Genomic DNA, 27,777 nt, shown 5'->3' on the forward strand with positions numbered 1-27,777 from the left:
AATCTTTTATCTCCAGGCTATATTTTTTGCCTCAAATCCAGATTCAGACGACCTGCCATGGGTGTGGAGGTGTTGGCTTCATCTCTTTATCCCCGGAGCACCCAGAATAAGTGGACAGAAGCTGGATTTGTTTTACCAATAATGGTTAATAAAGCTTTTTATCCCCTAAAATCCCCTCACCTATCCAAATCCGGCCACCCATCCGTAACCGTTCACGTCTGCCCATTTCCTCTTAGCCGAGCTGCTTTCATTCACATAGCATAGACCTCCTCACGCTGGTCCCCCATGCCAGCGCTGTCCTTGTCCAGGGCCTCGTCCTTTCCTACCTCGATGACTGTAATTCATTTCAAAAGCCTTCAACCCAAGACGGGCAGCCAACTCCCAACCCGACCATTCTCAACCGTCACATTCTCACTTGTCCAATAGCAACGGTGGACTTTTCAGTTCCAGAGTGATGGACTTGACACAACGCAATGGTGTTTGGACTCAGGGTTAAGACATGGGGTGTCGCTCTTTTCACTCCCAACATCTGCCTGTTTCACTTCGTGTATATAGGACCTCAAATAATGATCCGTTTGTACCATGAGTAAAGCACAGTGCCATTTAAGAGGTGCTAAATCATGACCCGTCTCCTTCCTTCTGGAGCATCATACTCGAGAGGAATACTAGTTCCTACACCAGCTCCACCTTCACATACCCCTCGTCCGTCCATGTGTTTAAGCACCAAGGGACATTAACTCGATAATACTTCATGTGTTTTATTTTTTTTTAATGTGAATGTCAATTTGCCCAACCTTCAGATGCAGCCAAATCTAAACTTCTTATTCGCTCTTTTGTTCCTGTGAAAACTTTCGACACACAGCCGAGTCACGCTGACAGCATTTGATCCTCGCTCTGCACCTTTTGACTAACCTTTTAACGCTAAATGTCAAAACTAAAAAAACCTTATGCCTCCGAGTTGTGAAAGTTATTTGACATGTTTAGATCACATCACCCTCAAAGTTTCCTTTTGTCTCTTTCATCCCAGAGTTTTGGCTTCTGCCTGTGTCTTAGTCGGAAACAGGGAAAGTTTTGGTGCAGTTGCAAGTTGCTTTGATTACTGACTCAACATCAGAGGCTTTGTTAAACACTTGCTCTGCTCTGAATAATAGATGAACTATATACAAGAGCCTTTTAATCACACATGGAAATTGAAAGATGCCACTTGATTCCCTTTGCTGCAGTTGCTTTACCGCACTCTGTCACAGATGTTTGTATTCAACTCTTTTAGCAGTGAAATCTCAGCCAACATTTCATCCCTGCGGTGTTCTCACCTCTTTGTATGTTGCCTTTGTGTCCTGATGGCACTTTTTTCAAACCGGCGATGGCTCATGAATGCCAAACATGGTGCGCAGCTTGGGCCGGCTGTAGAGGATCTGGACATGACGTCACCTTTTAGTGTCCTTTATCAAAAGGTATCATTCCCTGATGGAATGTCAAAATAGTTTTGATGCAGCTTCACCGAAATCACATTATTTGGAGTCGACCCTACTGACCAATCATGGACGTGGTCTTGGACACTGAAGCAAAAAAAAAAAAGAATGTGCTTGATGCCCATTTTGGAATGTTATTTACGTCACACATGAAAGATAAAGGGAGCTCTGACAGAAGCATGAATTATCATATATCTTCTTTTCCTTTCGGCTTCTCCCTTCAGGGGTGGCCACAGCGGATCATCTTCCTCCATCTCCCCCTGTCCTCTGCTTCCTCTACAAACCTCATATGCACCTCCATCAATCTCCTCTCTGGCCTTCCTCTCCACCTTCTGCCTGGCAGTTCCAACCTCAACATCTTCCTACTAATGTACTGGCTCTCTCTCCTCTGTACATGTCCAAACCATCTCCGTCTAGCCTCTCTGACTTGGTCTCCTAAACACCTGACATGTGCTCTCTGATCTATTGCTTCCTGATCCTATCCATCCTGCTCACTCCCAGAGAGAAGCTCAGCATCTTCATCTCTGCTACCTCCAGCTCTGCCTCCTGTCTTTTCCTCAGTGCCACTGTTTCCAAACCATAGAACATTGCTGGTCTCACCACCCTTTTGGACACTTTCCCTTTCATCCTTGCCGACAGCCTTTTGTCAAACATGACACCTGACACTTCTCTTTGGTTTCATTACTGTTAATGGAACACACCTGGAGCCAAATCACGACAAATTCATATGGTGTTAAATGAAAAGACAAGCTGTCAAAAAGTTACAGACACTGGCTAAACAGACTGGGGACTAGGAGCCAACTCTGGATTCAACTGACTGGTCTGAACGCTGGTGTAAACAAACCCCAAAAAGCAGCAGTGTTGAAGCCATGTCATTGTCCATACACGCCTTTTCTTTTGTGTCTGCACATATCTTTCATGCTTTCTGTTTTTGCTCCTGATCTCATCGTTCTCAAGATTCAATAACTGAGAGAGACCTGGGCATCATAGGCACAGTGAGTTGGCACACACCCTCGAGAACACACAAACCTTTCGTTAATTCATGTATAAACATGGATCACAGTGCAGCGGATTCGGTTTCGGTTTCTGCTGGTTTGGTGATCTTATTTTCGGATTAAAGAGATGTACATCCATCCATCTCCCCCATGGCCAGTTCCTCACACCTCAATACTGCCAGCAAGTCTGTCAAGTCTGGCACATTTATTTCACAACTTCCTCTTTCACTGTGTTAAACTGGAGAGTGTGTATATCACACAACAAGTCACACACTCACACAATCGGCACAATAGGGCTCCTTTGTTGCATTTGATTTATTCAATAATGTGGTGGCTTTTGTTGTTCCCTCACTGTTGCGTTCCTAAGTGTGATAAAGCAAAACAGTCGCACAGTAAGCATCGCATAAAGAAGAGTTCCAGGACAAAGCAAAGTATTATGAGCAGATATGATCTCTTTGTCTTTCTATAGTTCGATCACATACAGTACTAATATAAGGTTAGTACTTATATTACTGTCTTACTGTCTTTTCTGTTTGGAATGGAGGAAGGTTCGAACGGTCCTCCTTGAATTTGTGTCATTGTTTACCATTTAAAACATATAATTGATAAGATTTTAAATACAGCACCTATAGCATCTTCATTCTTTATCATCTGAAAAACAAATTCATGTAAAAAAAAAAAAAAAACAGTCAAAGGACTCTTGAGTTACAAGTAGTTGAAGCACTTCACTGGGGCGAGAGCGCCTCTGGTGGTAGAACAGGCTGTCCAATTATCGGAGAATGGGCGATTCTAGACCTGTTCCACCCTGTTGCTGGCGCAGTGTCCTTGGGCAAGACACCCCCATGGTGGTGGACATTTCAGCTATGCTTCATTCAGTCTTTCAGTTGTTGAGGAAGAAGTACCTCGCCAGTGTGACTGTGGTATGATGGAAAAATATCTTCTCTAAAGAACTCTCGGTGCCATTTAAAGAACTTTATAAATGTTATTTTCATCAGGAAGACGGTCTGCCATGTTCACCGCTTTGTCTTGGAGCCACCACTCTCTTGTCCAGCTCATTTGGTACAACGTTCAGTTGGAGCAAATCAATCCATTTTCAGAGTCGATCTACAAAATAATTTGATAACATCTAACTTATTTCACGTTTTAAGCTTTTACTTCTTTACTAACGTTAGTTTGTTTTGTTCATTTGGGCTTTTCTGTCTGTTTTGTTATTGAAGTAAAACAGCAGTTTTCCGACTGCTTTTGCTGTCTGTGAAGGTAGCGTGAGTCCTACCTTGTAAAAGTGGACTTAAAGAAGCTCATGCCACGTTTTGTATTTATTACAGCTAAGACGCAATCTGTGAGTCCCGTCGTTCTGAGTGTGTATGTTTTGTGACGAGCGGAATGTAGAGTTTGAAGGGTGTGTTTTTTGTGTGTCTGTTTGAGTGGATAGAAAAACATTTTCCCCATGAAAGTGATGGAGCGATGGCATTGTTGAGCATAGATGTGGCTGATGTTAGCCGTGTCTGCAACTGCATGCCACTAGGGGGAGCAGACTTGTTGCTATGGTAACAATATTTATTGCGCTTTGGCAGTAAATGTTTCTTTGCGACTGAATATGTCGAGGTAATGTATTTTTAAAGAGATCATTTATTTTCCTGGATTCAAGGGCAAAGTATACCCCATATTTTATTTTGATGGATGCATAGCACTTGACTTTGAACTCGACTGAGCTCACATTGACTCTTCAACATACAGTAAGTGTATGGTATGCAATTTTTTTGTCCCATTCTTTCCATTTTTGAGAGCTCTTGAAATGGACCAGACTGGTTATGTACAGCGACCATGTCTTCTTCGCACCACGTTCGCTGCATCCATGTTCAACATACTGCTGTCTATGTAACTAACCAATACTTGTGTACACCCTTCATAAATCACTTGCACGTTGAGGTTACACACACTTTAAAACACTTAAACCTGCTAATGATTTGGGATTCTAAAGATTAAAAATGTCAGCTCGTGTTAGGTGTTTACACACATTTGCCTCTTTCACGACCACTTCTTTGCACCTTGTCTGTCAAGTCTGTCGAGCACATTTCTTTCACAACTTCATTGATTGTGTTGAACCGGTGAGTTGCGTGTGAAATCAGCACAATAGGACTCCTCTGTTGGATTCTGTTTATTCAGTAATGTGAGGTCATTCGTTGTGTTCCAAAGTGCGATTAAAACAGCGCCGCACCAAGAAGAGTTTGCCTGCCAGTTTAAGCTATTAAGAGCAGACCTCATGAAGCGCTGTCTCCGGTGAAGCATTATTTGAATCAATGTTTGTTAATATAAATGTGAAATGCGTTTACTACTTCACACCTGCAACCTTGTGTTCATAAATCTGGCCTTGAACCGGAAAACAATCTCACGTGGGACCGCTGGTGTCAGAGATTAAACTCATCTGCAGTGCAGACATATGGACCTGCCCCAACCCCCCTGCACACTGCCAAAGAGGAGTCATTTTTTTCTTTTGATTCATGAAAACAAACAGTGGCTTCACAAACATGTTGATATAAAGCAGCGCCTGTGTACCAAGTTGTTTGTCTCATTAACCCCATCAGAGGATTTTGTCTGTGTAAATAGGCATTTGTCACTAAAGCAGTGGAGCAGTCAGATAAGTCCCCCGGGTTCCAGCAGGTCTGCTGACCTTCCCTCAGGCTACCTCCTACTTTGTCTTCACCTTATAGGTGCCAGATTTTTCATAGTGACAGGGCTTTTTTTCCTGCAGCTTTGCAGCATTTGTTTTCTGTCTGCTACTGTCACTTAAAGCAACACTGTGTTACCAAAAAGCTCATGGTCTCCAGTGGAACTGCAGCTTAAAGTGCAACAGTGAGTCAAATCTCAGTGAATGTGTTTGATTCTGGACTAATACAGGACTGATTCGCTGCAATGTTATTATAGGTACATCAATATTCCTCAATATTTGTGATCATTTTTTATATGTAAAAGAATCACTTAATACAGAAAACATCCGTCCAAGTTTCACAGTCCAACAGAGGAGCATTTCCTTTAGTGTGAAATTACATACAAGAACTTGTGACGTGATATGTTCTATCATATATGTGCGGCACCAGAATTAAAGGTACATGACCAGTGGATCTTTCAATGGTGGATCGCAATATTTGAGCGTATTGATATTGTCTTACAATAACTGACGCTTCCATTCATTTGTGGGGAACATTTCTGCTTAGAGCGCTGTAGAACCTAAGCACAAGCTAGAAAATGTATTAGCGTCCTTTTCATTTCCAATAAGGATTGACTTTGTTGCATATAAAAACTATAAGGAAATTGTGTTGTTTATTCAAAAATTGATTATTTTTATATTAATTCAGAATGTTAAAAAGTAATTGCCAAAAGTCATTTTGTCATTTTATTTTATTTTATTTTATTTTATTTTATTTTATTTTATTTTATTTTATTTTATTTTATTTTCCAAGCGGTTGTCTGTTTAGTCAGTGTCTCCAACAGCAAGCATGGTTTCTTTCTACCCTCCTTCCCCACACAATCGGAGCCGTTTTGTTCAACAACACACCAGCACGTTGTCTTCGGGGCTTGAACGCATCCTGACACCAACACAGTGTTGGAGCAACCTTGTTATGAGTGTGAGGAGCTGTCAAGGTGTCTGCAGCAGCTCTCACGCTGGGTTCGCGTCTCTGCTGTTGCTTTTTTTGGGTCTCCAAATCCTCCCGACCACCCCAGGAGGGAGAAGGAACCCCACTGGGTTTCTGATGTTGTCTTTTGTGTGGAAGTGGATTGTTTGTGTAAGGAAAATGAGAGGAAGGAAGTTAAAGGAGAAGGTGAACATGTCTGAGATTGTGGAAATATTTGTTTGCTACAAGCGTAACTCTGATGCTGACCAGTTTTTTTTAGATAGCCATAGTAAAGAAAGTGTCATGCATGAAGTGTTTTTAAATATATTTCACCACCTCACAAGTATATAAAATACAACCTTAAACAAAAAATACTTTTAGCTTCTGCTTCATGTAAACCAGGGGTCTCAAACTGACCCACAAAGTGGGAGCATGACCCGTTCAGTCAGTTGGAATCTAAAATAAATGTGACTTAAATGCTTTTATCTGAAACTCTGGAGGACATTTGTCCCCTGACGTCTCTGAATGTGACGATTTTGGAGTATTACTTCCACTTTCAGAATCCAACACCAAAATTGTTCTCACTGAGGATTGAGAAAGGAAGATGTGGCTGATGTGCAGTGTCTGATAACAATGGACTCATGTGTAAATACATGTGATGTGAAATAAAACATCAGTTCTGTACAAAGAGACACTGTCACTGCAAACCATGTCTAAACGTATATCGTGATGGGTAGATGAGGTTTCACGACTCAGTATTGAAGGGTTGATGAGGTTTCATGAAACAGTGTCCTGATTTCCATAGGCCACCAGATGGCTCTGTCTGCAGACATGGAATTAATTCTTTCCGAAGCCAAATATTATGCAGCAGAAAGTGCAAAATCAGGACGCTGTTTCATGAAGCTTTGTTAGTTAACTCGGTTCTCGACCACAATCCGTTCCAGGCGGCCGTTCGAGAAGCGACTTGTTCGAAATCTGAATCGATTTTTCCCACTACAATGAATGGAAAAAGAAATAATGCGTTCCAAGCCTTAAAATAGTCTTTTGTAGGAGTGAATGTAGAGTGTGAGCGCCGTTCCTCTATGTGTGTGGCCGCTGCATGTGGGAGGGGTTGCCGAGTGAGTGACGTCTCTCCAGAAGTGAAGAGGTGCCCGGTGCGTGTCCAGCTCTGAATGTGCGCTTCTGTGCAGTTTGGCTGTGACAAAGTCATAAACCAAGTCACGCTCTGTCCCAGACTCGCCTCATCCCTCTCCTCAAGGCTTCATGAAATAGTCTTAATTTTCAGAGTCCACTAGATGGCACTCTCTCCTCTAAAATCTTTGGATTTTAACCATGTCAATGAAACCTCAGATCTGAATCCCAGGACAAAATGTCATGAAGACGTAAGATCACCTAAAGTGGTCAATCTGAAAACTGCTGTTGTACAGTCAAAGCCATATTTGTCCAGAAAACTGCTTAACAGTTCCGCTGTCAAACTTGTGGCAGATACTGGACTGGCTTAGTCGCTCAGTCATGCCCTTGCAGTCACACTGCGGCCAGCAAATACAGCTGTTGTCTGTCTGTCAATGTTAAAAGGCAGCATTCTGGACCAACAACATCCTTGTCTCATGTCAATATGATCTGTTGAACTGACTGATGGAGCAACTTCTTCCGAATGTTCGTGTCAAAGAACCCGACTCCTGGATCTGCCCGAACAGCGTTATGTGCAGTAGAGTATGTCACATTTCTGCGATCCCCATAGTTTTATTGGGGGATGAATTAAAAATGAAAGATCACTTATTTTGAAAATGAATGAACAGAGAGTTATTGCACTTCTGGTCGTAGAAGACGTTTAAAAACCACCATGGCGGTTTCTTCTGCTTACAAATAATGGCAGGGTAAAGTGAAGAAGGAACAGAGTATAAATTGTGGGAGACACGCTTAAAAGTCTATTCATCACTGTTCAAACTGCAGTTTGAAAAGCTTTACTGCTTCACGTCATGATTTAAACGTATGTAGCTGGTGAGCTTTTACAGCCATCTACTGGAGGAGTAGAACACTGCGAACTGCAGTGTGTTCAATAACAGCTTCATCGTCCATGTCATGTTGTGTTTCAATACTTTATTTATTTAACATCAGATTTAAGGACACACTTTCAACATACTCAAATGATTCTCTGCGCCATGTTTGATGCGACTTCTTTGTCTTGAGGACAGGAAAACTTATTTTTGATGGTGCAAAGGATTAAAATTGCACCATAAATGTACATATCATCGCAGCAGCTTGAGATCAAACTTTACAGTTAAACACAGGCAGGAGCAGTTTAAAAACAATGCTGGGACATGATGAAAAGAGTGATTCTAATTATGGATATTACAAACCATTGATCCACACACAACATGAAACATATTGCACACATTATTTTTTCTTTATAACAGCATTGCTTTTTATGTTGAGAATCCTCTACCTAAGTAGAGGAATTCTTTATTTGTCTATTAAGTTTCCCCTGGAAAGTTCCTGACATTCATTTGGAATGAAAACAGTTTCATTCAAATCCAAATATACATAATGAATTTAAATATATATGTTTTAATTCATTATAAATAAAGCATGTCATCTATTGACTAAATTGTTGACCCTTTTTCAAACAGTAAATAATATGCTTTAGGCGAATTGTTCACTTATCCACAGACATTTCTTCTGATGTTTTTTATGGCAAAAAAAATTAAAAAATGACAGAATTAGGAACAAACACAACTTTCTAAACAGAATGTTGGGTTTAAAAAAAAGAATACATTTTATACATTTTTCTTTTTATGATGATACTCCATTTGTCAAACAATATAGCTGAACTTTTGTTTGTTTTTTAAACGGAGACACTTGAACTACACATCTGCCAGCGGAGCTTACGATAAACAGCAAATGGAACACGCAGGAGACGAATCCTCCCCGCTGAAGAAAACATATGACATTGAAATGAAAATGAACCTGGCTAATGATAAACAAGGAAAATGCAAATAACGTGATGTGAATGGCATCACTTGGGCTGCCAGCTCCCGCTGAAATCGTTGGGTCCACGTGGCCTTCCCAACAGTCATTAGCCGTAATTGCATCGTGCATCTGTTCCCTCTGCACTCAGGATCATTATTTCTTCTTCTGATGCTTCTCCATTGTTCTACATGTGCTGGGCGTCCATGATGTCCAGATACTTGGCTTCAATTAGCCGAGGAAGTAGGCTGGTTCTGAGGAGCAGGAGAGGAAAAACAAACATGATTCAGACGGAACTTATTCCAAGCATGTAGAGCTTTGGCATGAGCAGGCTATTTTTGGATACTTGTCCCAGGTAGGCAGGGTCATGGGGTCATTATATTTGAACTACAAAAACCTACAAAGCTGAATTTGAATGAAAGCTTTTTACATTTTTATTTTATTTTATTTTATTTTATTTTATTTTATTTTATTTTATTTTATTTTATTTTATTTTATTATTCCGAAGCACCTTCCTATTTGGTGGGATCCCCACTGAACATGGCAATAAATGTGATTCTGATTCAGTATCTCATGGACGAAGCGCTATAAAGTAGAATCTTTCCTGTGAGAAATTTAAAGTGAGATTTCATCAGTTGTCCAGATGAGTTTTAGATTTATGCAGTCTGCAGAAAATATACACTGCTGGACGAAGCTGAGGCGTTTGATACGCACTATAAGGGATGAATGTGACCTGAGGTTTATCTGAGAGCCACGAGGCAGGGATCCTTTGTTGTTGACATGAAACAGCGCCCTCACTCGTGACCCCGAGTTCAGTCACATGACCACTCAGCCATAAGATTAAAACAGCAGCTGCAAAAAAGTGTCATCAGGAATGCAACTCAGTTTCAGACTTCTCTCTCAAGCCCTGCTCCTTTCACTACTTCTATCACGGCTGTGGTCACCCACCACCATTGCCACGATCGTCTGTGTTGCCGACGACTGACCTCCACTAAGACCACCACGTTCACCGTGGCAGCGCTGCTACATATCCAGCCATGGGATGAATAATAAATATCCTGTCTGTTCCGAGAGCATCACAGCCAGACACCTTGCAGTATTAATGTCCGTCTGGCATCCTGATGGAGGAAGGATCCCATATTTTGATGTCTCTGGTTTTCATCACCTATTGACTTGGTCACAACACAGAGCATTAGCAACAGTTGCAGTCGGCTTCATCTGCAAGATAGTTACGGTAGTTTGCTTCATGAATGCAAACAAGGATCAGCACGATGGAGAAATGTTGTCCAGTTTGGCTCAGAAGATTTTTTCTTGCTTTCACAGCAGAAACACCACAGAATAACAGCTCGAATGTTGTTTCATTTCAAACCTTTATTTATAGTAGCAGGGCTTCAAGGTGTGTTTAATAGTTGGCTTAAAATTGGTTAATAACTAAGTTATTCATCGTCGGCCATAAAGTCATCGCAACTATTTATTAAATTAATTATTAATTTATGAATTAAAATCAGTTCTGAAAGTTTTTTTGGATTTTTTTTTTACTTTTTATTGACTGTTTCACTCAGAGTCAACCATTGTGATTTTATGATGTGATTTACATCATGATTTTATAATGAAATTATAATACAAATAATACATTTTTTAAAAGCATATTCATAAGAAATATTCCTGTATATGTGTCTTACCTGATAGGGACGAGCAAGATCATGAGGAGCGGGAAAACCATCTTCATGTAGGGCAGCGGGTACATCCCAAAAGCACACAGGATCGTGAGCTGGACCATCTGCACGCCGGTGAAGAAGTGAACCTTCCGCTGAGGCACACGCCGGATGTAGTGTGTGGGCGGATAGGAGGTCTGGAAGAGGAAAATGATAGCGGTTCAATGCAGCAGATGCTGCACGCTTCTGCTCTCCGGACCTCTCTGGCCTGCAGAAGTGCTCACCTGTTCCTTCAGCAGGAGAGCCATTCGGTCCACCATCTGGTTCCCGTCTAGAGAGGTAGCCGCGATGTAGAGGAAGAGACCATAGAGGACGGGTTTGGGGATCCACTGCAGCGGGATGGGCAGCATGTAGGCCGACAGACCGATCAGGATGTTCGCCGCCAACGACGTCAGACGCGTTTCTTTCACGCTGACAATGCTGAACATGGAAACAGAACATGAGGCTTCACTGGGCTCAACTAGTTTTCAGTCATTTTCCTGATTTATTTTTAGTACTGACAGGCTTGTCAGTTAACAGGTGAGGCTCGATGATGTTTTGCTTTCAGTGACAATACAAAGGTCAATGCAATCGTCAGATGACGCCAAAAGAGGAACCATCATAGCACCGTTGCATTGAAAGCATTCTGTCTTGGTTGTTTTCCTTGAGCAATTTCACGCCACGTTTTCTCTGTGAGTGAATCTAAATCAGAATCTCACTCATAGTTCGTGAGGTTAATCGCAATTCATTTGCTGCCAAACCCTTCTTCATCAAGATAATGATACAGTGTTCTTCACTGGACAACAGCAGGTCCCTGCAACTTGTTTATCCCCCGAGAGAACGTGTGAAATGTTTCACAAATTGATTTGAACTGTGGATAAATTCATTTATTTAGACACAAGTGAGGTGAGATCAATTCAAATTTTGCTGCAAAAGTATTTTTTATTTTTATTTTTATTTTTATTTTTATTTTTATTTTTATTTTTATTTTTATTTTTATTTTTAGGCCTTTACTGTGTTTGTAAGTCATTGTTTGTTGAAGTGCATTTAAGTGAGGTGTTGAATTAAATGATATAACAGTGATCGCAGATGAAAAACCAGGGCTGTGACTTTAACAAGTCGATTTAAATCAATTACAGACAAGAATCCTGAATCAATCCAAATGACCAGTGCGAATTCCAGGTGCGCCACATTATACAACGTGATGTCACGACCAGAACATCCATGAAGAATCAGAGCAAATGGGAAAATGTTTTGTTGTCTCAATGACCATGATGAACTAACTTTATATTGTGTGTTGATCGCGGATCTGAGTCAAATTTGTTTGACTTTATTTTCCTGCCTCAACATTGAACACCTTTTGTGTTAAGGTGTCAATATCCTGCCAATGTCGCTCAAGTTTCTGCAGCTCGATCTAATAAAGCAAGGTCAGACAGTGCAGCTTCTGATATCATTTTTGCGACTTTCAAAATGACATTTGAAAATATGGTATTAGACAAATTGGAAGTCTCTCGTGTCTCCCCTAAAAGACAGGACGTTTGTAAGGGGCGGAGGGAGGGCTGCCACTAAGCAAGGCACCCGTATACGGACGATTTCAATTTCCATTTTCAGAAATTCTATGGGGTTTTCACACCTGAGTGCTTTTGAGGTAAATATAAATGAAAACAAGAACGATTCATAACATGCCAACCTCATGATGTGGCAGCGTGCAAATCATTTAGCAATTGAATTGAATAACATCATACACAAACACCACTGAGAAAGGTGGGTCCCTCAGTCATCATTTCTCCCTTCAGCTGGCTGTTCACTCACGTGGTGTATAGGTGTCCGTTCTCCACATGCTGCTCCGTCTTGGCCAGCTGACGGGCGTGCAGGGATGAATGTGGGAAGGCAGCATGCATCCAGGGCAAGCCCAGGCAGGACATGCAGATATTGATGAAACCTGTCAGCACCAAGTCCCAGTGGAAGGTGGTGCCTTTCAGCAGCCTGAAAAAAAAAGAATCACAAGTTAACATTCACCATGGATTTGTAACAAAGGGTTGTTGACGAAAAAAAGAAAAAAAAAAGAAAGAATGAAGTGGTACTTGTGTTCTGGCACATGAGTGAGCGAGATGACAATGTTCTGGTCAATGAAGATGAGCAAAGCGAGGAGGAAGCCCAGCCCTGCGCAGCTGAGGACGTTCATTCCCGACATCTTGTCGAAAACAGGGTAATTGAAAATTCTCCCGTCATGGACGCTGAACACGGGAACTGTCGAGAGCAAAACCATTCAGTCAAAAATGTCACAACGCATGGTGAAAATATTAAAAACTATATCTATCAGTCATTTATCCTGTCGATGTCGAAGCACATGGAATATAGAAACACATTTTTTTCCTACATTTCAAAACAGTTGAGCCAAAGGTTAAAATCAAATGACTTTACCAAATAACCCATGAAAAATTTCTCAAAATTCAATGGATGTATTTCAATGTTACATGTTCAGAGGTTCAGTGCAGGATGTGCAAATATTTCTGTGTTCATACATCAATTCAAAAGTGTAATATCATAATGAACTCGAAATTTCTGCAGCAAAAATTCCTCTTCCACTGTTGCACCAATGAGATACAGCACAGCCCTCGGCAGCTAGCGCAGGGTTTCCTACTTCATGTGTGAGTCTGTGCCAGTCTGTGTTGTCACTGAGTCTCTGGAGAACTTTTTTGACTTTGACAGATCACACTCACGCTGTATGTCAAGGAAGAGGTAGGAGCCGATGAAGGAGAATGTCACCACGGAGATCGGCAAGGCACAGTCTGACACCACCTCTCTGATTTTGCCGTTCAGATATGGGCTGTGGAGAAGGAAGCGGAGAAAGTTTTGACACGTGTCACATGAATGATTTAGAGATTAAGCATTCCACGGTAGTTATCGTGACATTATACACAAGTAAACTATGACATAAGATTTGCACCGATGAAATGGAAGTGTCTTGTATCTTTAATGTGTGCGAGTAGATTTCTATGTCACGTCAGAGCGTTTCAAACATCACTGCACCTTCTTTTGATGAGGTACAGTGCGTATCCGAACCACAGGGTCCCCAGCATGAGCAGCAAACACAGCACTGGTCTTTCTCTGGAGCACAACACCAGAGACTCGGGCAGGTAGATCGGAGGATGCTCTGTCGCTGGTCCTGTCAGGTTTGTCTGGTTCACTGTTTCCAGAAGCTGAGCAAACTCCTGCTGCAGAACTGTGATGTTTGTGGTCCCCAGTACTGGTCCATGGTAGTAGTGATTGAAAACTGAGAGGAGGGATAGAGAAGGAGTGATGAAGGCTGAGTAGAAATCTACTGAAATTTGTGTGTGTTTTTTTATATCATTGTCAGCGATTATCAGTCTGTTAGTGAAATATCATTTTTTCATCAATTTTAATGAAATTTCTGGAAACTGCAATGGGACAAGACGGGGTCATGTACCATATGTCCATTCAATTTTCACATTGAAACTGATATTTAAAAATGAAACTGTAAAAAATTAAGTGCTTTTTCATAGTTCATTTTCCAAACGAATTGCAAAAAACAACAATTTTCATCTGGTTCATTTTGCACTGGTCTGTCAGTAATGGCAAATTCTGACTAAGAGGACAAGCTCCTACATTGGTAGGGAGACAGAGTTCTTCTTCAGCTTCAGATTCAATTTTCTTCACTTAAGTTTCACATGTTCAAAGCCAGTGTCTAATAACTCAGAAGAAATACACATAAAATTGGATGAAAATTTGCAGTACCCTTGTAAATGTGTGGCGCATGTTAATATTTTACTTTATTGCTCAGAGTTGACACAAGAAAAATAATAGTCTGTAATGAAATGAGCAGTGAAATGACTTACAATACGTGCTGAAATATGTAATCTATAATAAGGGCACATCTACATTCAAATAAAATTAAAGGGAATTTCAAATACAATATGCCGGAGAAGGCCATTAAAGTAACAGGGTTGTCGCAAAGATTAAACACCTAAAGTAGAAGATAAGGAAATAACTGAAACACAAGATTTTAAGACCCAATTTTCATGAATAAAAGTGTAAAATTTAATCTCTGTACTTTCTGCTTGCGTGCCTCTATTTGATCGAATACATTTTTACTGTCTGAAATCTCTCATTTTTTTTTCGACAAGTCAGTTCCTATTTAAACAGAAAGAAAGTCAAAGCAGACTGAACATGCAGGAGTCGGACTGGGTGCTGGTCTGGTGTCCCAGTATCCTAAAGACTCCATGATGGATGTGTGCATTTGCTCGGCAACATTGACTCCAGCAAACACTCAGGAAGACAGAGCGAGAGTGACTCTGCAGGAGAAGCAGTCAAAGCCAGTTTAATGTCGTCTGACTCACTTTTGACGGTGCCTTTAACTGCGTCCCCGACAAACGCGATGGAGATGAAGAGCGCAATGACTTCTTCTGTTGAGCTGTGAGATAATGGGAATCAAAGAGGCGCGGCATGATCATTCATGTCAAAGCAGCTTCTCTGGAGACCAAACACATTCAAGGCAGCCGGATAACACCCGCGTACAATCAACAACATTAATGGTAATGGCTGAAAGGAGGAAGTGGCAACAGATGTGTGCTCCCTTATCAGCGACCTTCCCCACCTGCTCAGCCAAATTCCTTCTCTCTGCATAATGGTTCTCGTTGGCAGTGTGTGTTACGCTGCAAAACTACTGATGAAAATGCCGTAGCGGATTGTACTGTTGAATATTGTGAGGATACATAGATATCTCATCTGATTCATAAAATTAGGAATGGGACAGACAGAAATTATTTATCCAAAATTATGAAAAAAAAAACAGATTAAATCGCATTAAAGCCTTCTCTCAGAGGGAACATGTTTCAGTACATCAATTCCTGGTGCAGCACATTTTACAATGTCATAACCAAAACTTGGAAAATAATGGAGACTAAATCAGATCGCACTGAGGGACGGAAAGTCAAAGTTGAAAAAAATGTCAGGATAGAAGAATAAGAATTAAGTCACTCATTGTCAGTTATGTTAAATTGTATTTGTTATATTTGTTCTGTTGTATTCTTTCACTTTTATTTTGATAGTGTTGCTGCGTCTTCCTCTGCGCACCTATTCTATCTTGTCTCGTCTCCTAGTAATCCCCTTATTGTCTGCACCAGTGCGATTGCTTTGTTCCCCAAAAGTTCCTCTCCTGCCATGACATTTGTGAGTGCAGACCGCCCATGTGTCTCAAGTCAAGCCAAGTCCTGTCAAGTTTTGCCAAGTCCACGCCCATAGTTTTTGTTACCAAGTGGACCGTCCTTCCTTTGTGAATCGCGTTTTGTTGTAGTTTTTCGTGTCACTTGTGTCTGGACTCCTATTCTCCCTCCTATTGTGGTGCTCCTTTTGTTCTTCATTTTTTTCGAATAAAACTTTGTTGAACTTTGAACTTCTGCCTCATCTCCTGTGTTGTGTGCTCTCTTTACAGCTCATCGGTGAACTTATAATCATTATCAATAATTATTGGGGCTCAAACATGAACAGCTAACAGCCAATGTGATCCCCTCACCTGCAGTTAGCCTAACAAATCCATGTTTCTCTTTTAGAAATAAAGCTGCTGACCAAGCACCTGATGCAGAACTTTATGATAATCCAATATCGGAAACCTATGAAATGTGGCGTTTTAGGCAATGAAGTGGACTACACTTCGTATCGCTTCTGTCCATGAGTCTTAATGAAGATGACCACAATTTAACATGTTCTTTTTGTGGCATAGATTATTCAACAATCACTGGACAGAAGAACAGCCTCATTATTTTGCCCTGGAGAATGGATCCATGCTCTCATGAGTCTGAGAACTACTGTTTATTATCCGTTCATTCGCAATGAATGAGAGGCAAATTTTTACCTTTTTTGGAAAATACTTGTTTTGACTTCAGAGCCACTGAACTTCTATTTTGTTACTAGAACCCATTTCTGTTTAATAAACAAAACGCTATCGGCTTAGCATGTACCCAAATGTGCTTCAAACTTCATCTTGTCCTTCAGCATTTCTCATCGGCAGCTGCCACAGCAAGTCTCTCTCTTCCTCCACTTTGATGTCCCACATCATCTCTGGCCACACGTCTTGTCTTCACGTCGTCCTATATCATATCCACGAGCCTCATTTATTGCCTTCCCCTTCTTCTGTTTACATGTTCCCTGTCTCTCCTCTCTACATGTCCAAATGACCGCTCTGACTTTGTCTCCACTCCTCATGATAGTTTGACCAAACTTTTTTTTTTTTGGCCCAGGCAGACCTCTTTTTGAAGGTTTAAGCAGTACAACAATGAATATATAATAACAATAATTCAATGTGGGTGATTCTAACAAGGCGCCATGTCCAGTTTTACTTCGGTCTCTCATGTATGATCACTAGGATCAGTTAGTAGCCACACAAACATACAGAAAGTACTCAGGTACACGCAGGTTTTTACCGTTTAAAGAGCTTCATCACCAGACTGACGTTGAATAAACCTCCCAGGATGAGGAACAAACTGTTCCACAAACCGATGCAGGCGTAGAAGGCGTCAAAGTCGAGGTCGTAATCATCACAAATGCCCCTGATCACTGCCAGAAGAAGAGACACCAGTTATAGGAATGATCCGCATATGTCAGCAGCCCATTTGTTAGCATTGACACCTACCGCTTATGAAGATAGCCAGGGGGGCTGTAGTCAGTGGAATAACAAGTGGCGCGCCGGCAAATAAAGAATAGATGACACCTCCAATGCTCTGACCAATGATGGTCTTCTGCACGTCTGCCAAAATAAAGTTAAATATGTATGTGTTAGCTTGTTGTGCTTTAATAAGAGAGGGTTTTTTTCTGTGCAGAGGTCAGGCTCTTCACATACCGATCTCTCCTCTCGTGCTTTCATCATTCAGCGAACCAAAGGCGATAGCTGGCAGTAAAATGGCAATGTAGAGAAAAATGGCGGTCGTGGTGTACTTGAGCAGACAGCGGTCCTTCCCTGTCAATCCTGAATGAATCATTCAAAGGCTCATTAAACTTAATAAAGCCTCGTAAAATGCCTTCTATTTCTGTCAAATGTCTCGCTCGAAAGCTGAAATACCGTCTGTGAAGTCTGAAGGATAGAGAGGCAATCGGCGCCGAAGGTCGTCGTAAACGCCTTTGCCCACTTTCACAAAATCCTTGCACTGTTGGGGAAAACCAGTCAGTTAGTGAAGAGACAGTTGGAAGACAAGTGGATGGGCAGCTCAAGTAAGACCAGCCCATGAACTCTCCACTGTTATGTGGAGAGGAACAAATGTTCCTCAGACACATTGTCATGACAGAACCCAACAACTGTGCAAGTAACATGGTTGAAATGCCAAGCTATTTTTTTATGACAAACGGGAAGTCGATTTTGCTTTGTACAGCAAGAAAATTTTAGTCTAAAAGAACATTATCCATTTATGAGAAATTGACTTTTAAAAATAACAAATATGGCGACAACACAAGACGCTCCATCGATCCCCTCATTAGTCCAGACGTCAGGAACGCTTGTTCATGTAACGTACAAAGGATCATGGGATCAATAACGCACTACACGATAAACTGTGACGCTGACGGACTTTATTGAGCGGCTAACTATTGTTTTTAAAGATGAAGTAGTGTGTTATGTGGGTTATGTATGTGCTTTTTTGTTCATGATGGTTTTGTCCCGGTTTCATAGAGCCCTTGTGTGGTTTTCCTTTGCCTTTCAGCCACACACTTGATCAGTTAAGACAAGACTTTAGTTTAAAAACTAGCTAGGTGAAGTCCGTATGTGGCAGTGTTTACAACGACATCTACTTCTGCCGCAGCAAGCTTCCACCAACAAGGTTCATGTATCCTGAGATGAATGAACAATGTCCTTTCACACTCCAGTATATGTTGAGGTGATGCTTCATCTCTTTCCATATTGAAGACCATAATAGTTCTACTTTAGCATAACATGAACGTAGCAATGGAGAATGGGTCTCCTCACATGCAGCATGCGTCGATGTCGTTGCATGGATTCAGTGTTACATTAAACTTAGAGGTTGTAATGCAGCAGCTGAAGTCTCAGCAATGTGACATGTGAAACTGAAAATGGAAGCAGAAGCATGTGACATCATGTACCGGTCTCGAATATATGTTTCTCAAAAGCGTTATTTCTCAAATATACTGTTGTCACACCGCCTGGATCTGCATCTGTGAGAACTCCTTCAGTGAGAGAGTCTGGACTTCTCACATGTGTGGAACATCAAGAGAGCATGGATGCAGCTGGCCACAATAAAAGGCCACTTTGAAATGTGCAGGGTTTTTCTTAAAATTATTATTCGAGCATGCAACCAATACATAATTCCCTGTACTCTTAAGGAAACGATTTATTTGTTTATTTACTGATTTATGGTCAGTTTTGGTTCACCCTCCCCGATCTTCCCATGTCTACCTGCACAACATGCTTTATGGCTTTGCTCGTGCTATTTCATTTTAATAAGATGTCAGCACTTCGGATTGTAATAATCTCTAATGAATTTCAGCACCACAGCCATAAATCTAATGAAGCCAACCTGTCCACGGCCACAGTTATGGCGTCTTGGCTTCCCTTCCAAGCTCCTGCTGGGAGACCACATTTCCTCTTAATTTACAGGCTGCACATAATGAAGTATTTTGTCATGACACAAAGCGCTGCACATTTCTCTGCCAGGATCATGGTAGCCTTGGCAACGTTTTCACTCCGTTGCCCAGCGTTTTGTCATTCCTCCGATCCTGGCTAATGAAGTGCACTCCTCACCAAGTGCTGTGTTTCACTGCACCAGATCTTTACAAGACTGATGAACCTTGATGGTGGTCTCAACATGCGGCAGTACATCCTGGCACGTCTTAATAGCTGCCCATCCCTGTTATTGCTGGACTGCACACACACATCTGCCGCACCTCTAGTGGCTTGCCCTTGCGAGGGTCTGAGTTGTCCACTTCCTTCTCCGTTTGCTTCTCATCAACGATACAGAGCTGCTTTCGATGATTGACAAGCTCCTGTTTGAACTCCTCCTCTGTTTTGGTCTCCAGAAGCTTCTGCCTGAAGGTGATGTCCGAAAACATGGTGGCGAAGGTGCGACCGAGTTCAATGGCCGACTTTGTGCTTTTCTGCAAACCAAGATTTAATGCAAAATATTCAGAAAACACTACGCATTCACTATTAGCACATTGAGAATGTGGAAAACTATCTGTCAACAATGTGACTACATTAACGTTTCTATGGGTTAGTACCGTTCTGGGCGGGGTCAGAATGAGAATGACATAGCGTGCTTCCTGACAGTTGGCTCCCCAGTTTTGCGGTCGCTCCAGACGTGCAATACAAACATGGCGTTTCTGCAGTGACCTCACATTTGCGCTGAAAGAAATTTGAATAAGTGACTTTTTTTCAGGAAATAGAAATGAATCGACCTCAAACTAACTCACAGAATACAAAGCCAGGACTGCTGGTATCGGACGCCAGTCGACGTAGCAGTGACCCCCTGAATGGTTTCCGATAAAAGATGAACTGTGGAAGCAACAACACGGTAACTTGGCTTTTGCCTAAAAAAAATAGCCACACTAACTTTCTCATTACCATCACACTCCCTTCCTCCGGCATCGGTGAATAACGTGTTCATGACTTCTTCTGCGTCAAGATCGCCTTGGTTGTCGTCCACCACGTGAGTCAGCATGCGCTTGAGGACATCGTCCAGCGTCGCTGACCTTTCGTCCAGTAGAATGCTGGCCTGAGCCATGAAGCTGTCCAGGTCTCTGTGAGCACGTACCTCCTCCTGGAAGTTCATGGGCTTCACATACTGGTGGAGGAAAGAGGAAAGTTCGCATGAGGCAAACTGGTCATTTCTAGAAAGATAAGTGTCTTTCTACATAAGAATAACAACTACCTTTCTTGTTGTGTTGAGGAGGCCGTACCCAGGAATTCCGTCATCATCTGTGACCACAAAGCAACAAGTAAATTTGAAAACAGAGATACATACTGACTTTTATTCAACAGCATTCAGCGTGATGAGGTCGATGTCGGAGGCAACTGTATTGGTCTGGGATGCGTTCTTCTGACACAGGCCCTAGTCTGACCCTGCCTTTAAAATCTTTGTTGGGATCTTGTTTCCTCCCACAGGCCTGAAACTAACCAACCTGACTGATATAATAACATGGTAAAAAAAAAAGTCACATTTGAAGCCATTTATAATTTCAAATATGTGTTGTACTAATAACTGAAAGTGGCATTTAAAAAATTGGAAAAACACTGTTTGAACTACAGTTCTAAGTAAAAGTTACAGCAGTCTGAATCATTTAAAATGTTTAAAATTGATGCGATACATCTAACATGCTGCATTGTTTCAGTGTTTCTAACATAATAATTCACAGGTTTCACTCACCTGACAGACTGATCTGGACCTGACTCCCATTGATGATGGCAGCGTCTGACTGCTGCCCATTTTTCTCCACCTTTCCGTCCACTAGTTCTGTGAAGATATTGATCACGTTGTTGGCTCCGCAATTCATTTATGACTCACAGGATGAGAAACAAAATATTGCACTTTGTTCTTATGAGGTAATGAGGTGTGTTGGAACACACAGACACACCAGCCGCACCAGCCGCAGCATGAGGATGTTGAAAACTCCCTCCTTGCACTGTGGATGTCAGCATGGGAAGTGTACAGCTGTAGAGATCTTGAGGATTAACCTTGACCATTTGCTCGGAGTTGTGATTATTCCTGCTGCTCATCGCTGACTCACAGAGCATCTTTTCTCATTATTTACCTATTAAAGCGCTCGGCGCACCAGCGAGGGGACTGGCTGTGCTCCCCAGCTGTGAAATGCTTCATAAAGTGTGAAAAATCTCCCTTAAAAAACCCTGGCAATAAAATTCTGCGTGAAATCTGGCTGTTCTCAGCGATGTAAATTGAATTAAATATAAGATATGTGTGTTTACAAAGTAATAATATCCTCCGATCACCATATAGCGGGCATCGCATAAGATATTTCACACTTTTTTTTCATTGTCATAATTTCTGTCACTTATTCAGCTGTGAAATGTAACTGTAAATATTACACTGTCAGCCTTCCTTGACTGTCTTGAGACTTGGTGATGAAACTTTCAGGGCAGGTTGGAAATAGCTGCTGAGAAGTGATTTCATTTAGGTGCTGATCTATATAGGTTTGTATGAATTTACGAGCAGTTTCAACCCGTTGTTTTTCATAAGGTTGGACGCCTGATCATGTGATCAGCTACCGTAACAACAGGCAGAAACCGGACATTTTAACTTCATAAAACACAATGTCACACTGACAATATGTAGGTTCACTAGGTTCACTTGTGTCTCATGGGAACTCTGACACTACTGCCACCCACTGTCCCATTGAGTTCATAACACCCCGGATAGTATTGACATGAATCATGTTTCACACAAGTTGTTATTATCATTATTCTTTTTTGCTATTTTCACTGACAGCCGTACAGTTATTGGCCCACTTTAGCACTCTTCCCATGCGAGCGAGGGTTTCAGTTTGTGTATCATATAATGGTATTTCAATAAAGGAGAAGACTCAGATTTACGAGGGAGTAACCTCGCTTGTTTAACCATATTTTAGGAACAGATTGTGTACTAACCCATCTCTTGAAAAACATATCCATTCTTGGAACTCCCGGATGATGGTGCCTCTGTGAACAAAAATAAACAAACCATAGAGTGAGCAATTGTCAGTTGACTGCCAAAGACGTTAGCCTTGGTACGTTGCTTTTCTCCTGCCATTATAGAGGTATAGTGTATGCAGGTATATGTTTTTTGAACAGATGTCTGGAGGAGGCAGACAATACAGAAGCATCCTGAGAACACACTCGGTATCACCTCCCACCCCCGCCAGCACTTCTCCAGACATGATGTCTGCATTCATTCACATGGATTAGGCAAATGAAATGCCGCTTGAGAGACAGATCTGAAAATGCGGCTGAATAACAATGATGTAAGTACCAAGCAATCAGACGTTTGCGGTTTCAACACCTACATCTGTTCCACACACACACACGCATACATTTTAAAGTTGTTTGCCATGAACAGAAGGTGGTAGTTGGAGCAACTCAGTGGCGGTCTGTGTCTTTTTGAACAAAGGTTCAAGCTTGCCTTTTATGCTTAGTCATGTTTGCCAATGTAACAACAGGCCAAAGAGAAATTTCCTTTCATGAGCATTAATTCTAAGACTCACATATTGCATAAAAACAAAACCCGAGGGCATCGCGGTTTTGCAGCGGAGCGATTTCAAAGAAATATAAAGATGGGATTCGAACATGTTGGGGGTCTAATACACCTCTGAGTTTATCAGGATTCCTGAATCACCCACAATATTCACCTCAGAACAAAGAGAGAGGATGAGTTAAACACTCACTCACCAGCTTCACCAACATTTACAATGCATATAAGTGTGCAAGGAGATCATCACCCAAGCCTTTATTTGCCTCCATGTCACACAGAAACAATGGTTTGCTGTTTAAATATTTGTCACTGAATCTGCTCTGGAGATGAGAGGTATCAGTAAAAAACAGTTAACTCACAAATATTTTCCTGTTTGCATGGACTCTAGAAAAAATAATAGTTTCTTTTATTTTTCATTTATTAGGGCTGGGATTTTAGTGGATGAATTACGATTAATTTAAGACAAAAATGGCCAATCCTTTATACAATGTGATGTCGTAACCGAACGAACAATGATGGGGGAGCGTACATACAGTTAGGTCGCACTGATGGATAGAAAAACTTCCATCACTTCCACCCTGATACAGATTCAAATTTGATCTTCCTGGTGTCAAATGTGAGGATTTAATGTGACTAAATTACATTTTTCCCCACGCCTGGTTTAGATACTCCCTTTAGTTTCAGTTACATCAACATGAATGCAGAAGCTTTATATTGTGTCAATACCCAGTCGTTCTAAACATGTTGCAGATGGTTCTAATAAAACAAACTGTATATCAGTTAAAGTGATGTTGAAGTGAAGTTGCTGAAATTGTCTTCTTTGTCTTCACACATCTCATTCGTCGGACCTATATGATACCAAGACCACGACTGTGAGTGACCTTTGTGTCACTGGCTCATGTCTTTGCATGTGTGAAGCTAAATAATATTGTTTAAAAATTTCAATATGGGTGGAAATGTGCAACATTGGTTTGGAGTGAGATAAAGTGATGGAAACACGCAAGCATGCATCACATCCAGGGACACAAGCTTCATTCACCCAGTTTATCCAAGCAGCTCACTCTTTGCTTCTCAGTGACGCCTGCTTTATCATTTTCATATGTAATACCTTCCATGATCACTGACCTCTGCACTCAGAAATACCCAACACAGATGGAAGTTGAGGCTATGACTTGACCTATTTGTGCAACAGTTCTGTCGGATGCAGTCGAGCAGCGACATGTGCCGTGACCACCAGCTATTGATTTTTACTCTGACTGGTCATAATGTCGTGCATTTCTCTTATCAAAATGTTGAGCTGACATGTTGTTGGCTCCTTCAACTCCACTTATTTGCATTGTGGAAGATAAACAATCACTTGTTGCGTAACATGACTCTGGTGAGACTGCTGCATCTATGACATTCTCAAAAACAATGAAAAACAAAATGAAACCAACAGTAGGGAAAGTGTGTGTGGAACTCCTTGAGGACCGTGTGACCTCACTAGCCTTGAGGAATGATTTCCAAGATGTAGATTTCCAGCACGCAACCTTCTTAGATATGGATATGTGAGAAGAATGGGCCAAACAATGTTAAGAAAATACCGAACGAAAACACCAGCTGAGCCTGATGTTTGCACAGTCAGCCTTGTATTTCAGCACCTTGACTACAGCTGGGGAGATGAGCTTGTTTCCCTGCCTGCGGCTGAGTTTGGCTCCATGGTAAGTTAAGGCTGTATCTCAGAGCGGATTAGACACAACATTCCCAGGCCTCCTCCTCTTCACAGGTGTCAGTGCAGACCCCGGGGAGCCTGATATCTCCTTCAGTGAGCCTTCTGTGGCGGGTTCTGCCTCTGTGACGGAGACTTTTACACTCATGTCTCGTAGAGATAAAGGTCAAGATGAGAGTAAAAACACTCATCGCCAGTACATCTTATCAACACGATGGAGACAGACCATTCTGCCTGATGGTTTCCTTCTCTAGGGTCATCCTCTTTCAACACAATCACGGAAGCTGTTCATGTCGCGGTGATCAGCTGGACGTTTTCCAGAGGGAGACTACGCTGAGTCATCAAAACGACGTCTTAAAATAGTTTGCCCCACTAACCTGCTGGTGAACTTCACCACAACAGGTCAAACCTTCTCACGCGCTCATCTGCGGTGTCCAACTTCACACTGCAGTTTTGTTTCCCTTTGCACTCGGGATGTTATGTTATGTTAACATCATATGATATGAGCGCAAAACGATTAATATACGGGCTGCAACTTTCGAAGATTAATTCTGACCAGTTAAAAGCAGGTGAACATGATTCAACCATCCAGATAATCTCTTTCACATTTTTCACTGCATCAATTCCAGTTGCATTGCATTATACAAAGTGACATTCATAACCAAAACAGGACGAGGCTACAGTAAATGTCAAATATTCGACTGTCATTTAACTGTAATGAATACAATATATTTTTGTTATCAAGCCCCACTGATAATCAAAACCTACAGCTACTGCTATTTCCCGCGACACCTTCAAATGGTGAGGCTGTTCTGTTCAACTCTGGCTACCTTGCACAGGAACTCAACAATGGCAGCAGTTTCACTGTGAAACTGCCGCAGGTTTTTTGCAGCTGGTGCAAGCATGGCTTGGTTTTGCAGAAACTGCACGATAGGCGGTGATGGAAGGCTGCACACACACACAGACACGGTCATGTTCTTATGCTTTGTGGGGAACGCTTTCTCCAGCATCTCACTCTAAACATAACCATCCAAAACAAATGGGTCACCTTAACCAGGACCTAAACCAAACTTATATCAGGTGACCTTTATTAGTCCGACGGTGATACTGAAGTTTTAATCCTGAAATTGAGGCTTAACCTGGTGGGGACTTTCAAAAGGTCCCCACAAGTAGGTGTGTTTCCAAGAATTGGTCAGCACAAGTATAGCTATACAAGGACAACACACACACACTCATACATTTCTTGTGGGGATATTGTGAGGTTTCTCGTTGCTGTAATGCTTCCCGCAGCCTCTCGCCCTAAACCTAGCCATCCAAAACACATGGCTCACCTTAACCATGACTCCGAACCAAACTGAAACCTAATTATTATGACCCAATTATTTTGAAGTCTCCATCCTCAAATTGAGGCTTAACATGGTGGGGTCCAGCAAAATGTCCCCACAAAGTCATATGGTCCTCACAAGAACTGGTCCCCACAAAGTAGGAAACCCTAACCACACAGTTCAAAAGTCTTAATAGAAATTTAACTCCAATAACACAGTAGATTGTGGTCAGAACTGGTGAGCACTGTGCTCCTCCGTGTTTGAGTTGGCAGTGCTGTTCTGGTCAATAACATTAGATAGCATCCTTCCACCGAGTCTGGTTGGCATAGTAACTGTATTAGTCCTTGCTGCCTTATCGGTCGACCTCGAGACACTGAATTATTTGCTGCTCAGAAGACTACACACCAGGATTAGATGATTCAAGGCCAGTGCACTCAAAGCAAGCTTTGCTGGGCCCCATGTTGGCTGGACTTATTCCCACGGTTGACGCTTCATCAGGCCTTCTAGCCACAGTTGCAGGAATAACACTGAACGGTGGGTACACTCACGTGACAAAAGCACACAGCTCTGCATAGAAATACAGCAAATATGGGGAAGGAGGAATTACACCTCATTCCACTTCAACACCTCAAAGGCTGAAGATAAAAGCAGCAAATATTTGTCCAGGCAGCGAAACAGATATGGACACACGCTGGACCAACGGAAATCCCTGATGTGCTCATAAGAGTCAAGAGAAACATCAGGGGTTTAAAGGGTCCGACACAGTTTGAAAAAAATGTCTGTCAAGGTTAAGCCATTTACCATCTGAAAACAGAGCAAAGGCCTTGGAGACATTTTTTGGGATGTAATCTTCTTAGTCGCTGGGAAATTCTGTTTAACCCCTTCATGGCAATGAACAGGAATCCAATCTGTTTATGAATCAGTATCATAAAAAAGGTTCATATTTCAAAGGCGTAAGTCATGAAGGACAAACAACAGACAACAACAGCTCAAGTGGTGCTTGGCAGGATGTGTGTTTGCGAGCTTGTTTCCTTTTTTAGACTAATTCTAAAAGGTATGAATTGCTAGTGTGTTCAATAAAATTATTCCATGACACGCTCTGCTACCGTTTACCACTTTAATGTAAATATTGACTCGGATCATTACAGGTTCTCGCTGCGCTGGCAATAAAGTCATTTTACTTTGTGTCGCCAAGCACTGAACAACCGAGCAAAACCTGGAACCTGAAGACCAAGTGCGGCTCGTGTGTTTTCCTCACGTGTGTCTGGATGCTCCTGAAATGTTCACGAACGCCTCGAGCATAGCACCACGGAGGGGGGTTTCTTTCAGGAGTTTCCAGGAGTTTCAGGTTGCATCATAAAGGACCTTCTAACCCCCACCCCGGTCAAACTTACCAGAGGGCACAAAATGGAGGACCTTTCTGTCTTCCATGTTGGTGCGGTTTTCAGGTGAGCAGCCTTCCAGATGGTCAACCCATCCTCATGGTCTAGCTGAACTGTGATGTGTCCTGGAACTCCCTGGTGGTATCTTCTCAAGATCTCAAGACACACTCTCTGCTGAGGTATGATCACCTCCTCTAGCAGCACGTGGGTTTGGGGGAGGAAGTGGGAGGGCACCAGCGGAGTCATGACTAATGCGGGGGGTGGGAGGGGGGTTCTCTTCTCGTTCCTTGTTACTTTGAAAGTGAATTTTGACTTAACTCATGTAGATGAAGTCATAGATTTTAAAATGTTGTCATGCAAAGCAGGCGGCTCCATTCATCGCCTGATGCCAGTATTGATCATTTATTTAACTGGGAA

At 41.9% G+C, this 27,777-nt stretch overlaps 1 protein-coding gene across 4 annotated transcripts; it reads right to left on the reverse strand.

Annotated features, from left to right (window-relative positions):
• Positions 1–8,177: 8,177 nt before the first annotated feature.
• Positions 8,178–27,563, reverse strand: LOC128767231 (solute carrier family 4 member 11-like). Of its 4 annotated transcripts, none has more exons than XM_053879134.1 (20): positions 27,373–27,563; positions 22,366–22,416; positions 21,131–21,217; positions 20,636–20,682; positions 20,329–20,548; positions 20,178–20,259; positions 19,986–20,109; positions 19,653–19,862; positions 17,821–17,905; positions 17,602–17,727; positions 17,395–17,508; positions 17,186–17,318; positions 15,104–15,177; positions 13,776–14,019; positions 13,466–13,572; positions 12,827–12,992; positions 12,555–12,728; positions 10,988–11,183; positions 10,731–10,900; positions 8,178–9,302 (listed from the first exon to the last, which is right to left on the reverse strand). In XM_053879134.1, exons 1-20 carry the CDS (start codon positions 27,407–27,409, stop codon positions 9,236–9,238), a joined length of 2,514 nt encoding a protein of 837 aa, XP_053735109.1. In that variant the 5' UTR covers positions 27,410–27,563; the 3' UTR covers positions 8,178–9,235. The 4 variants fall into 4 exon arrangements, with proteins under 4 accessions (XP_053735109.1, XP_053735108.1, XP_053735107.1 ...); XM_053879133.1 differs by lacking the exon at positions 27,373–27,563 and adding an exon at positions 26,384–26,507; XM_053879132.1 differs by having other exon boundaries at positions 20,178–20,548.
• Positions 27,564–27,777: the final 214 nt, after the last annotated feature.

Source organism: Synchiropus splendidus, chromosome 11, assembly GCF_027744825.2.
Source record: "Synchiropus splendidus isolate RoL2022-P1 chromosome 11, RoL_Sspl_1.0, whole genome shotgun sequence".
Taxonomy (NCBI): Eukaryota; Metazoa; Chordata; class Actinopteri; order Syngnathiformes; family Callionymidae; genus Synchiropus; species Synchiropus splendidus.

Coding starts and splice junctions, on each gene's coding strand:
- LOC128767231 (XM_053879131.1), bottom strand. CDS start 26,438: ATGGGGCCCAGCAAAGCTTGCTTTGAGTGCACTGGCCTTGAATCATCT. Junction 21,218..22,365: donor ATATGTTTTTCAAGAGATGG/GTTAGTACACAA, acceptor ATATCTTCACAG/AACTAGTGGACGGAAAGGTG. Junction 19,863..19,985: donor TTCTGACCCCGCCCAGAACG/GTACTAACCCAT, acceptor CTTGGTTTGCAG/AAAAGCACAAAGTCGGCCAT.